The sequence below is a fragment of the Miscanthus floridulus genome, chromosome 1 (assembly GCF_019320115.1).
Source record: "Miscanthus floridulus cultivar M001 chromosome 1, ASM1932011v1, whole genome shotgun sequence".
NCBI lineage: Eukaryota > Viridiplantae > Streptophyta > Magnoliopsida > Poales > Poaceae > Miscanthus > Miscanthus floridulus.
In genome coordinates, this window is record NC_089580.1 from 43,277,708 (window position 1) to 43,291,483 (window position 13,776).

At 42.8% G+C, this 13,776-nt stretch overlaps 1 protein-coding gene across 2 annotated transcripts; it reads right to left on the reverse strand.

Moving 5' to 3' along the window:
- Positions 1-6,924: 6,924 nt before the first annotated feature.
- On the reverse strand, positions 6,925-13,142 carry LOC136481595 (pumilio homolog 24-like). 2 transcript variants are annotated; one of them, XM_066478934.1, is made up of 17 exons: positions 12,857-13,137; positions 12,692-12,745; positions 12,189-12,250; positions 12,035-12,116; positions 11,811-11,934; positions 11,602-11,685; positions 11,346-11,460; positions 10,935-11,085; positions 10,618-10,830; positions 10,312-10,383; positions 10,098-10,148; positions 9,947-9,997; positions 9,736-9,846; positions 9,520-9,660; positions 8,559-8,633; positions 7,530-7,768; positions 6,925-7,303 (listed from the first exon to the last, which is right to left on the reverse strand). In XM_066478934.1, exons 1-17 carry the CDS (start codon positions 13,073-13,075, stop codon positions 7,174-7,176), a joined length of 1,974 nt encoding a protein of 657 aa, XP_066335031.1. In that variant the 5' UTR covers positions 13,076-13,137; the 3' UTR covers positions 6,925-7,173. The 2 variants fall into 2 exon arrangements, 1 of the variants encoding a protein (XP_066335031.1); XR_010764785.1 differs by lacking the exon at positions 6,925-7,303 and adding an exon at positions 9,011-9,163 and having other exon boundaries at positions 7,712-7,768; positions 12,857-13,142.
- Positions 13,143-13,776: the final 634 nt, after the last annotated feature.

The following is a 13,776-nucleotide window of genomic DNA, read 5'->3' on the forward strand; positions in this document are numbered from 1 at the left end:
CGCGTCAAACATAGGTATATTGAAACTGTAAACCACCTCCAAACTTAGAAAAATTTTCGAGTGCTAGAATAGTATTTTATTGCTACTTGTGAGCTGTTTTTGAGCAAGTTAGGAGCCGAATTAGACCATGACCCAAAAATAAAAGTTGTTACCCTAATTGATTACTATAACTTTTCTTAAGGGTGCACTACCATGCAAATAATCTTTGCTATAGTTCAACTTAGGTCAAACATACAACTTAAAAATGGTAAGTTACACTATAACCATGACTTAGAGGCCAAATTGGTCCAAATCATGAATACCAAAGTTGTTCCATATGACATTCTAAACATTTTTAGGGTACTCCTAAGGTCCCACAAGCATTTTATACATTGGTCACATGTAAACCCTATCATATGTGAAGCATTTAGTGACAACACATGTAATATAAGCAATCATAGAGATACAATTTGAGATGTTCATGCTTATGAATGATCAATGATGCTTGTGCTCGTGTAATGACAATGCCAAATGCATGCTTAACACCAGGGTGTTACATGATTGCTTATAGAATGGTCTCATATTTGAAGCTTGCTAAACAAATGAAACGATGGATTATGGACCTAATAAATGATTTAACACAAAGTGTGACTTGATGACTTGAGATGGTGAATATAGCAAGGAAAGGCTTCGAGGTACTAAGAAGGGTGAAGGGCAAGCGACGGCTTGACGACCGAGGAACCTAGCTAGGGTGAACAAGAAAGTACTTGCATATAGTTGAGGTACTAATCAAACTATGATGGTCACATTGAAGTGGAGGATCAAATATATTGAATAAATCATTGGAAGTGACTTGATACATTTGAAGTTAACTCACATTCATTTAATGGAATCAAATCATGTGCTCAAGATGGCTATGCTCAAGAAGAAAATCAAAATTGACATGGTGATATCCTCACTTGATGAAGATTGAGAAGCTAAGGCATTTGGTTTGAAGGAAATCAACTCAAGCGCTACAAAATCCATTTTTCATTTGATCTTGAGTAAATAGGTATGCCATACTATTAAGAGGGATGCATCATGTTGATAGATGATTATTCATAAGTGCTCAAGCCAACTCATGTGAAGTGTGAGTGAGAGAGAGACACTAGAACTAACTTGACCTTGTTGTGACTGGAATACCAGACGTGTCCGGTATTGGCCTGGCCGCAGCAACTTCCTTGATGCTCTCGGTTTGGTTCATCGAAAGTCCTAACAAGAGTCGGGAGTTCCGAGAGTCGGATGTCCCAGCAAGAGTCAGGAGTTTTGACAGCTCATGCAGCTTCTAATGGTCCTATTTTTAGTACTGTGCTGGCGGTAATCATACCGGACATGTCCGGTATTCCAACGGCTAGAAAATGGCTAGTTTTTGAGTGGGGTCTATAAATACCCCCAAGCCTCTATCTTTGAAGGCTGCTGATTCTGCTGACTTCTATATACGTTTTTGAGCCTTGAGAACACTCTCCAACCCTCTCTTAGTGAGTGATTGATCCATTTTGCAAAATCCATCTTGTGGGTTGAGTGAGATTCAAAATAGAGAGCAAGCCATCCTTGAGCACTTGAGCATATTTGTCGATCTCGTGGTTTGCATTTGTTACTCTTGGACTCTTTGGTCCCAGACGGCTAGGCGTTGTCGGAGAGCACCCAAGAGATTGTGGTGTGCCTCGGAAAATTTGTAACGGTTCAATTCCACTACCACAAGGGAAGGGATCAACTAGTGGAAGGAGGAAAAGGAGTTGGAATAGATTTCGACTAGAGTGGCCTTCGTGGTCCTCTAGAGCTGACCTTCGCTGGGTCGCTCGCAGCCTCCTCAACAGAGAGTAGGACTCGACAGAGTCTGACTTCGGTAAAACAAATATCGTGTCTTAATTTATCTTCATTTGATATTTGTGTTTCACTTGTGGTATTCGAGTTATTGTGTAGGTTCTCTGTGGTCCATTTTATTCTCCAGTAGGTACCTGCAGCCTGGATCAAAAAGCGAAATCAAAAGATGCAAGTTGGGGGACTGAGCTGACAAACCCGTGAATATCGAACCTGTCCGGTATCAATACCGGACATGTTCGGTATTAGGAGCATGCGCTGTTTTTATCTGTTCTTTGCTCTAACTCTTGTGTTGCAGGCTTGTGGCTCTTAGATTTTTTTAGTACTTGTTATATACTCTATGGTTAACTCATGAAGGGTTTATTTTCTTTGATTTAGAATTTCCGGGTTATAGGAAATTCCAATACTAATCGTTTTCGTATTTGAAGGTGTTAATTTTTAGAATGCCTATTCACCCCCCCCCCTCTAGGCGGCATCCTCGGGCCTTTCAGACATGCAACACATAAACTTATCCTAAAGTCAGCTTATCATGAAAAAGGTGGATGTCCATCTTAACGTGCTTGGTACGATGATGATGGACAAGATTAGCGGTCATCAGCGGCGGAGCTTGACATAAAATCAAGGAGGGCGTAGGGTCGAGATGGCGGACTAGAGGGGTGAATAGTCATTTCTAAAATTAATCGCACCGACTAATCGAAACAAATACGGAATTAAAACTAACGGTCTAGCCAAGACTAGACCCCCTCTATCTAAGTTCACAAGCACATTAAAAGATCCTAATTAGGCAATAAATGTGCCGGGCTAGCTAGAGCTCACCTAATTAATTCTAGTAGAAAGGTCACATAAACCTATGCAACTAGTACTCAAGCAACCGGAAAAGATCCTACACAATCTAGTAAGCAAAAGCACAAATCCAGCTAAGCTCACTAGCAATGCTCAATAACAAGGCTACACAAGCCAAATTAGAGAGCGCGAATTACTTAGCTACATAAACTAAGCAATGTGACTAACAATGTTACTCAAACCAAATTAGCCACGCAAGGGAACTACTTCTATGCTACTTCTATGCTACACAAGCAAGAAGGTAACTAGCCAACTATACAAGTCAACTAATTACTAGAGCAACTACACAAGCACAAGTGTATGAAAGTAAATACAAGCTTGTGTAAAGAGGATACAAACCAACGGGAAGACAAGGATGACACGGTGATTTTATCCCAACGTTCACGTGCTTGTCAACACGCTAGTCCCCGTTGTGTCGACCGCTCACTTGGTGGTTCGGCGGCTAATTGGCATCATCCGCTAAGCCCGTACGTCGGGCATTGCAAGAACCTACCCCAAAAGTGAGGGTAGCTCAATGACACGCTCAACTAGAGTTGCTCTTCGTGATCCCTGTGGGGTGAGCACAATCCCCCTCACAAATCCTCCTCCGGAGCACCGCATAATCTTCTCGCGTGCTTCAATGGAGTCATAAGACACCAAGCCGTCTAGGAGGTGGCAACCTCCAAGAGTAACAATCACCACCGGCTTGCAACTCGATCATCTAGTGTCACTCGATACAACCTCACGATGCAATCGCACTAAAATCACTCACTCACTTGATCGGATGATCACTATCAAGCACAAGTGAGTTAGAGGGCTCCCAAACACCACCACATAAGCCACCAAAGCTCTAGTGTCCTTAGCAACCAGTCCAAGGCTGGCCACCACTTCTATTTATAGCCCCAAGGGCTAAAATAGCCGTTACCCCTTCACTGCCGGAAATTCACAGCGACCGGACGCGCCAGTCGTGATGGCCAAACGCGCCAGGCCCTGCGTCCGGTCGCTCCCGGCCGTCCACGTGTCGCTTGAATTCAATCAGGGCTGCCCGATCCCAATAGTTGGCTTTGCGCGCCAATGGTCAAAGAACAACCGGACGCACTGCTGGCCCGACCTGACGCACTAATCCGCGTCCGATCACACATTCACCCACGCTGCTGAGACACTGACCGGACGCCCTACTCTGGCACTTGACATTGCGCCACCACTGAGTCAGGTCGACTCCAGAGAGGGTCCAGAGCCGATAAAACGCGACCGAACGCGTCAGATCCACCAGGACCGGACGTAGCGCCTGAGTCCGGTCCTTCTCCGCTTGCCACGCGTCATTGCTACGCCCTACGCTACAACATCAGCGTATGCCATGGCGACCAGAGGCAGAAGCGTCGCTTCCAATCACCTCTAGGCACCAGCGTCCGGTCAATTGACCGAGACCGCACCTCTTCTGCTTACACTGATCGGACGCGCAAGTCCTGTCGAGGCCAACGTTCGCCTCCTTTTCTTCACCGAGTTGATCCACACCAACTTCAACTTCTTCTCCTTTGTAAATGTGCTAACACCACCAAGTGTACAACACCTTGTGCACGTGTGTTAGCTTTTCACAAATATTTTTCAAAGGATTAGTCACTCAACTTGCCACGCCACTCGATCCTAGCAACGACGCAAAGTTAGATCACTCGAGTGGCACTAGATGACCGATATACAAATAAGTTTGCCCCTCTTGATAGTACGACCATCTATCCTAAACCCGGTCTTAAACTTCTCGACACACCTATGACCGGTTGCCTTGCGCATTCCATTCCATCTCCTCAATCGTTGATACAATACATGCACCAACCAATCACAAATGATATGATCCACTTCATATCATCACGTGACCTTGTTGGTTCATCGATCTTGACTTCACTTGCTCTTCACCGTTGCCTCGATCCATCGGCGCCAAGTCATCACTTAACTTACCCTTCACACTTGCAACCGGTCCGTCGAGCCAAGTCTTGTCTTGATCTTCTCCACCTTGATCACATGACTCCATGTCAAGTCTTATATGCAATGAGCTTCTTCATCACATGTGTGAGCTTTGCACCAAGTTCAAGCCATCTAACCTTCATGGCATGTATTGCTCACACTCATGTACATGTGGACTAATTACCTATGTATTTCACTTAAACACGTATTAGTCCACCTAGGTTGTCACTCAATTATCAAAATCAAACAAGGACCTTTCAGAGGGGCCAAACACAGAAGACTAGCTTCTTAGCTGAAAATAGACCTGGAAATGTGATGGGTTATAGATGAGCTAATGGCTGGGACCTGGAACTAAATGAACAGACTATAGCCTTGCTTTAGAAATATATTCAGAGAGGGGGGGGGGGCAGTTGCCCAGCTTCGCCTCCAAGAAGCTCCGCCAGTGGCGGTCATATAGAGACGCTAATATTGTCACAGTAAATGACGGTCGCAGAAACAATCAGGACATGAAGCTCTTGAAGCAGTGTGCAACCAACAACACTCAACCATAGCATGTGTGATGGCTCAATACTGAACCTCTGCATTGGACCAGGAGACTGTTGCCTAATGTTTGACCTACTAGGACACCAGGTTCTTACACAAGAAGATGCAGGACTCAAAGGCTATGGCCTATGGGCAACGAGCCAACGACCAACCCAAGTCATCGTGAGTGACTCACGGTGCTACAGGCTTGTTTGGTTTGAGCTCTGGCAGGCAATGCCTATTGAGGCAAATGATCATGGCCTCAGGAGTTCAAAATCGGACGCCTGAAAGTGTTGTTTAGCCCATGTAGCTCTGGCCAGGAGCCACTCTCATGTGTGCTTGCTGATGAGGGCACGCGATGACCTGTCAAGTAGAGGGACGTGAAGGAGGAGATGGTCGGATATTAAAGGCACTAACAAGTAGAGCCATGCCACAATGATGCTGACATGTCGGCCCTTGTTGTGCCATAAAGTGAAACCACCAATTAAAACGACTTGTGGGATAGATGAAATGGTTTTAATAGGTGAAAGGGTAGAATATATGATATTTAGCGGGTTAAATAGGTCAACATTAATATTGAAGAATTATATAGAAATTTTATATTCCTCATATACACTAGATTTATAGTATGAATAACAATCTCTTCTCTACACCTAAAAAGACTCTAAAGTCATTATCTACCTAGTGATATCAAATCTTGATCCTTGCTCATATGTTTGCGTCCAATACGAATCATGCTCTACTCGGAGCTCATACGTGCACGTCCTATCGTGTTCTAGTACGAAGACTGGAACCGCGTGTCCGTATCCGATACAAAGTCTTCAGAGCTCACATGTCCGCGTCTGACTACTGAGATTATAAATTCAAAAAATTATGACCCCAGTGCAACGCACAGGCACATATCTACTAATAGAATAAATTATCAGGATGAACGACCTACGTTAGCAAAAGAATATGGCTCTTGTGTTCCTACCACTACTTTTTGAAGTCTAATTATGATTTTGTCCTATTTATTTAACTTTGCGATTTTGCTCCAGCTTTTTTCAAAATAAAAATCAGAGTTAACATTTGTTTCGTTTAGAAGAGTCAACTGTTTCAGTTCAGTGGAGAAAGATAAGAACCAGAGTTCACATTTGTTTCATTTAGAAGAGTTACTGTTTCCATTCAGTTAAGAATTATGTACTAGTTTTCCTATGAATTTCCCTCAGGGTCCGTTTGGATCATTAAATTGAATTAATTTTAATAACCATAATTTAGACACAGGTTAATTAAGTTAATATGGTTGTATATGAAATATATTTGTATATTATTGTGGGTCATACGAGAGAGATACTTATGTGTTATATTTCTACATAAGGAAGCGAGTTGAACAACATGTTAAGTTACAAATAGAAAACACATGTAGATCTATAAAATCAATTTCCTCTCCCACACTATGAATTTGAGATATGTTTATATGTAGACTTTGAAAAGTTGTGAAATGTCATATTTCAGCCAAATAGCCTAGTCTATTAACAAGATTTCAATTCCGAAAAATGAAATGATCCAAACGTTTTCTCAAAGTTTTCCCAGTACAATGTGATTTATCATATATTTTAACAACGTATAAAAAATAACATCAAACTTGCAAATATCTAAACATAGTTTAACAAGTTGTCTTCTTCATTTTTTTCGTTCCTTTAATTTATTCATTTGGCTTTTGGAGTCTAGAACCAGAGCGAATGAGAGAGAAGGGTGGATTAAAAAAAAACAAGGATAAAATCATTATTGGCCTTCAAAACAGGACAAGAACACCAATCTCCCAATACAATTACAGATAAAAAGGAGCATTCAGAGTTTAAAACGAAATATTGGATCTGATTTACTATATATCCTATTACAAGGTTACAGCGGACTGGCGTACACTCGAACGAGTGACTAAACATTTATGGGCAGAACGTGCTCAAGCGACAAAAACCTATCCAGATCCCTTACACAAGAACGGATGGCCCTTGAGTCCTTTCCTGACGCAAAAAGGTCCGCGCGCATGAGTCATTTCTGAACAACCTTAGGGTCTAGCACTTTAAGGATGCCAGCATCAACCAGTGGCTGCAGCTCAGGTTTTGCAAGATCCTTGACCTCCTTACTTGGCGATTCCAGGAAACCTGCAACCACCTTCGAACTGCAACCAGACGTCCAAAATATAATTTGTGAGGTAGATCCAATAACACCATGTAACTATGCAAGTGCAGCAATATGTTGAATTGTTACAAGTTCAGAGTCAATAATGGAAAAAGGGTTAAACATTAAGCCATAATTACACAAACAAGCTACATCTGCACTGCATGAGTTTTGGAAGCACGAGTACATGGCAATATGGCATCACATTGAGAAGTAAAACATTGTACCTGTGTCCTTCAGCCCATATATTGCACTTCCCTTCAAGAGCCTTTCTCCAGAGAATGACTGCAAATGCTGGACAGTCAATTATCATTCTTCTGATTACACGGCTGGAAAAGAAGTTCTCAAATGCATGTTCAATATCTTCAGTCTTCGGTTGGGCTGCATCAAACACTATTGCATCATGCAACATGTGGATCCTATCAGTGAGGCCCTCCAACACATTGTCTTTACCACCAACAGTGATCTTCAGGTTTCAAAAATAGCACCACGCAATTCAAGTCAGGATAGTCATGAAATTTATACAAATGATAACAGGGGGAAAAACTATAGGTAGGTCTGTATAAAGCATTATGTACATAGTTATTCTCCTGTCGACTCAACACTTCAAGACACTAGGAACATCCCAAAGAAAGTAGATTGCATTAACTGATAGAGCTTTCTCCACATTACATAGAGAATCAATAGCCAGATTAACATAAAGGTCCACAAAAGTCATCATTTGTCAGTCCAATTTTGTACTTGAAGATAAAATGAATATGGAATGGGCAATGGTCATTATTAGAAAAAATGGTTATCTTTCAAAACAATGGGGCAGATCCAGTGCCCGAGGCTCCACATGAGTGGGGTCTAGAGAAGGGAAAAACCGAGGCAAGCCTTGCTCCCACAAAATCTGCGGAGAGGCTGCTTCGAACCCGTGACCTGGTGACTCAGTGAGACAGCTCTCACCACTGCACCAGGCCTGCCTTTCTTATCTTTCAAAACAATGCTATAGGAATTTTGGACTTCTACACTAAATTAACATGGCATGAACAATGAACAATGGTCGTTATTGGGTAAAAAAAGGTTATTATACAAATCAATGTTGTGGTAAGGAATTGCTTTGGTAGAAAACTACCAGAGGAAAAAGGTTTATGCCATACTAAGGACAAATTGAACATCAAGATCATGATGGCAAAAAGAGTTGCACATAAAAATCATAAATAGTAAAGAGCAGGTTTCCCATCTCCATGGAGCCATGGATAACAGCAGATCACCTCATATAATACTTCTTTGCCAAAATTTGTTCGAAGTAATTCTCCAACATTTTCAAGGCATGATTGGATGAGAGCCTGCAAACAAATTTAAAAAAATATATTAGGAGGACGAAATCCAGTCATCAAGTGCATGAGATGCTTATAAGGAGGATAAGATGTTTCTGTTTACTCCAGGTGCTTGAAGTGTACTAACAAGTTAGTTGAGCTTATTTAAGAACCCGTTTGCATTGGTGGAACTAACTTTTATAAGGGCATGCTTAATGATGTAGTATTCTTTCTCTTTAAGCACTAATGCAAACAGGAGTGAATGTAATCTCCAATACATCAATTTCCATCCACAAGATTATTTCATATTTGGGTGCCATTAGTATTTAGCAAGTATGCTTCCACAACATAGTAAATTGAATTCCATGGAGATAAGTGCAACCACAAGAAGACAGGCCAAGGCGTACCTAGTGCAGAGAGCTCCCGCTCTGTGCGGGGTCTGGGGAAGGGTGTTAGTGGCAAGCCTTACCCTCGCCTGTGCAATGCGAGGAGACCGCGACTCGAACCCGGGACCTTCCGATCACAGACGGTAAGACTCTACCGCTTGCACCAGGCCCGCCCTTCAAGAAGACAGGCCAAGGCACAGAAATATAATCAGAATCACTGGTAACTTCAGAAACAGAAAGGCAATAACCTATCTTATTTCAAAGGATACAGAATAGTCACTACGTACGCAGACAAAAAAGGGTGGATACACAAGCAATGCTGCAGGTGACCTACTACTGCACATAATTTACTGGCCACTTATTTTGTTTCCTTTCTATAACCATGGCTGTTCACACAAAACATTGTGCACTGAGATCAGCAGCCTGGAATTAGAGTTTTTGTGATTAAACTATATCTACACTAGTTGCAAGAATTAACACATTTCTTAAAAGAATGATATGTTCTTTAATGAAATAGGTACGGGCATCACCTCGGCCAGCTCACTCTTGACCAACAGTTCATGTCGCCTTTGTAATGGATCCTTCTTGCTCTCAGACACAATTTGCATGCCTTCTAAGCCATTGGGATCTTCATCAGTCACACCATCTAGTTCATTTTCTGATGTGTCACCCTGAACCAGAAACATCAACTATTTAGGATGTCTTTCTCTATAGAATACTTGGAGATGAAAGAGTAGCTAACTTGCCTCTGTTGGACTAAGAGAAGGTACATTGTAGTTCAGACAAGCCAGATCATCCGGAGAAAGATAGCGTGAGCAAAGAGGGTGAAGTAGTTGCAGCAATGGTCGTCTCCCATTCTGTTCCAGCAAGTAGATCCATTAGTACTAGTCTTAATCTTAAGTGCACAAATTTACAAAAAATCCAAGATAAACTATTCGGACAAAGGGAAACCATTACCTTGTCAAAAATGAGTTGCTTTATATGTTTTGCCAGCTCTTGAATGACAATCTACCAGGCCAAAGATAAACTGTTAGTGTCGCCCATTTCTAGCTGCTTTGCAACAAGAGGCATGATTCTCAGAAAAAGCAAACTGTAGGTGCTAACCAACCTTAGAAACAAGCTTTGTGTCATCAACAATGGAAATAATGCAGATAAGGAACTGGATAAAAAAGAGATGTGTTAGCAGAGGACTGAGGGTAAATCGAATCCATTTGTAAGAACAAACTTGAATCTTGTCTAGAAAAGGGAGAAATGCTTAACAGATCACAATATTCCCAATTTAAGAGCCAAAATAATTGTAAATAAATACAGTCATTACTCACAAGACATCCAAAATCACTTAGAGCAAGCTTCATAATGTGCCCCTTCAAACTTTTAATGATCTTCTTCCTGTCCTGAAATACATTGCCATGTCCATTTAGTCTTGTTAATGAAGATAGTACATACAGCAAAAAATAAATACGCAATAAGGAGTACTCGGTACAATGTAGTGCATAGTCAATTTGCAAATATACAAGCACCACAAAATTTACAAAAATAAACCAGCACCGAACAAAACACCAGTGGATAGTAGCGGAGAAAGTGATTGAACTGGAGTTAATATATAATAAGAACCTGTACAGAAATACCTTTGCACTGCCATGCTTGAGGCAAGTAATTCCTAGTTTTAATCCTTCCCTTGTCTGCATGATCCTAATGATAAGTGGCTCTTTCGACCTTTTCTTCTTAGCTTTTGTTTTCTTTGGTAGCTCCGGAGCATTTGATGGTTCATCTCCATCTATGATTAATGCTCCTTGAGTAAGAAGGGGGGTAAGTTGACAAATAACGTCCGAGGCTGAGGTCTACCAAAACAGACATAGGTTATAATGTGATAAACTGAATACTTAGTTCACAGATGAGGGCAGGTAAAATAAACATTGCACAACAAAGGATACAATGCCATTACCTTATCTGCAATTGTAAAGTACTCCAATATGGCCGTGTGCACTATTGAATACTCAACAGTACCTTTCTCCAGTATTTTATGAATCACAATAGTCATGTACTGCAGGACAGATGATATCTGCAACCCAAGCTTGGAAATTGTATCTATCAAACTGGAAAAGGAGTTGAACATTAGGATTTACCACAAAATAAAATCCATGGAACTCTTGTATCTAGAGACAAAAAAAAATCTCTCGTACGGATAACCAAAGTCACATTAATTTCCCCTATAATTCTAAGACAGGGAAAAACTGCAAAAGACATGCTTAGCTCTAGGTTATTACAACTGTTCATAAGATGTTCAGAGAGAATAAATAGCAAAGGGAACTTCTAAAATACATGACCAGGATTCCAGGATGTATATTGTACCGACCAGCAGGAACTTTGCAAAGTCAGATCCTGGAATAGCTGAAGTTCAGTGGAGTACAGTTCCAGTAACAACTGTCTTTTCTGACGTTTTGTTCCCCGCTGAAATGCATAATCAACGACTGCAAGAAATGTTTCAAAAAAAGAAAGAACATATATTGATGAGACCTTGATTTATTTCAATTGTTTCTTATAGGAACACATGAGAAGAGAAAATGGCGGGTCTGAAGCCATTCACTGCAATAACATAATTGAACACACACCTGCAGCTCCTATAGTATGATGAAGAAGTTTGGCAACACGACCATGAAGAGAAGAGATGAAACTGGCAAACTGTTTTTTAGAGACTGAAACCGCAAACAGGAGACATGTTAATCAAGCTAAGGGTCATATCAAACTATCATGTAACATTCTAACATAGCCACATGCCCACGCGTGATCTGATCCGTATATAAAGTTATACGAAATGTACCGAGTTCTACAAGCTTCTTTACAAGGAAAACCGCATATTTCTTGCGAGAAAGATCGAGCAAATGTGGATGTAGAACATCAAAAATAGCATCCCTCTCTGACTGTGAGCACCACTTTACACATGTCTGCCAAAAGACGGTAATCAACTGATCATCAAAAGCCAGGACACAGGCAACATAACAAAAAACGCAGCAGATTGACAAATACTGTGTGTGCTCAGCTTACTTGAAGAACACGGGCAGTAATATGTGATGTGGCGATATCCAAATATTTCCCATCCATTTTCTTGATAGCCTCACTTACTACCCTGGAAAGGTGACAATTATGTCAATGTATATGATTGCAAACATAAGATACAAGACTGTGATCAAATGCCTACTTGGACCTCTCCTCTTTGCTCACATCGTGGCATCTCATCTTTTCCCACAGTTTCGTTAGTTCCTGCCGGTATTCAGGGTCAATCAGAGCAAAAGAGCATTAAATATAGCAAACTGACGAGTTTACTGTCACCCCAAATGTCAGTCAAGGTTGAAGAACTTGTTAATGTTGATGATCTTTGTGGGGGGTAACGTCCCAATTCGAAAAGGCAAAAAAAAAAAAAAGGTTTGGATAGTTGAGCACATAATAATCATCAAAAGAACCGTCCAATATCTAAGTACCGCAAGCAGAACCTAGTTGTAGAAACTGACTCTCTTTACATAAATACATACAGGTTGATGTGTTCAGTCCATAGTGGATTGATCGACCACAATGCAAGTCAGGTTGCAGCTTTACAGCAAAAGTGTTACAACTAGAATCATAATTGTGACCTAAAAACAGGTGCTGCAAGCCCCAAATTGGACAAAGTGGAACATACGGTGCGAAAAAAAAAAGCTGAAGTACCTTCTCAAGGCTGTAATGCCGCTTCCTCTTCATCTTCCTGGCCTCCGACATTTCCTGTTACAGTCCAGCCCGTCCGTCAATTGAAGCTCAGAGATACAAATGCAGCGGCCTCGATCGAGCCCATGCTCCAGCGCTTCCGAGCACAAACGAGCATTTAAGAGATACCTTGGCCGCGAGGCGCTTCTCCTTGGGGGTAACCGGGGTCTTCTTCCTCGCCACAGCCTCTCCGGCCCCGCCATCGGCCGCGTAGCCGCCGCCGGCCGAGTGCTTCTTCCGCTTCGCTCCGTCCCCGCCTCCCTTAACATGCGGCCGAGGCTTGGCCTTCCCTTCCGCGTGCTCGCGCTTGCGCTTCTTCGCGCCCTGGAGATCGCCGCCGCCCGCCATCGCGCGCGCCGCTCGCTGCTCTGCTGTGGCGACGGAGGACGAGGAAGGGGTTTTCACCGGACCAGATAGGCCCTAGCTAGGGTTTATACGAGCTCGCCCGCCAGTGGGCTAGTATTAGGCCTCAGTGGCGGCCCGCTCAGGGTATCTTCCGGTTTCGGGCCATGGCGCCTGCAGATGCGTCCGATCCAGCAACTGAGGCCCATGGCTCCAAGATGTTTCGACGTGTTTGCTTTGCTCCGGCCCAGCCCAGCTGACCGGTCAAAGCGAACAAGGGCAGTTCCGTCAATTCATTGAGGGCGGCAAATTGAGGGTTTTCCCGCGGCGGACAGCGCGGGCCTGCACTTCTGCCGCCAACCTGGCCTGCGCCGGATCGGTTGGACGGGCCTTGGCTCCTCTTTTTGGGTCGTAGTGTCGGTCTGGCCTGGATCTAGTGCGGCGCGGTCGCGCGTGGGCGCCTATCGACGAAATATGGTCGGCAGTCTACCTAGGGGTATGCTCAAGGTAGTAGATTGTCGGCACACAGATGCGCAAGCCATAAACAAGACGGTGACGTAAGACAGACACGAGGTTTTATCCAGGTTCGGCCGCCAAGAAGGCGTAATACCTACGTCATGCGTCTGATTGTATCGCTGTATGTCAATGAGAGATGTTTTTTAGAGGGGTCCCCTGCCCGCCTTATATAGTCCGGGGGCAGGGTTACA

Coding starts and splice junctions, on each gene's coding strand:
- LOC136481595 (XM_066478934.1), bottom strand. CDS start 13,075: ATGGCGGGCGGCGGCGATCTCCAGGGCGCGAAGAAGCGCAAGCGCGAG. Junction 11,461..11,601: donor TCATACTATAGGAGCTGCAG/GTGTGTGTTCAA, acceptor CATTTCTTGCAG/TCGTTGATTATGCATTTCAG. Junction 11,086..11,345: donor ACTTTGCAAAGTTCCTGCTG/GTCGGTACAATA, acceptor CTCCTTTTCCAG/TTTGATAGATACAATTTCCA.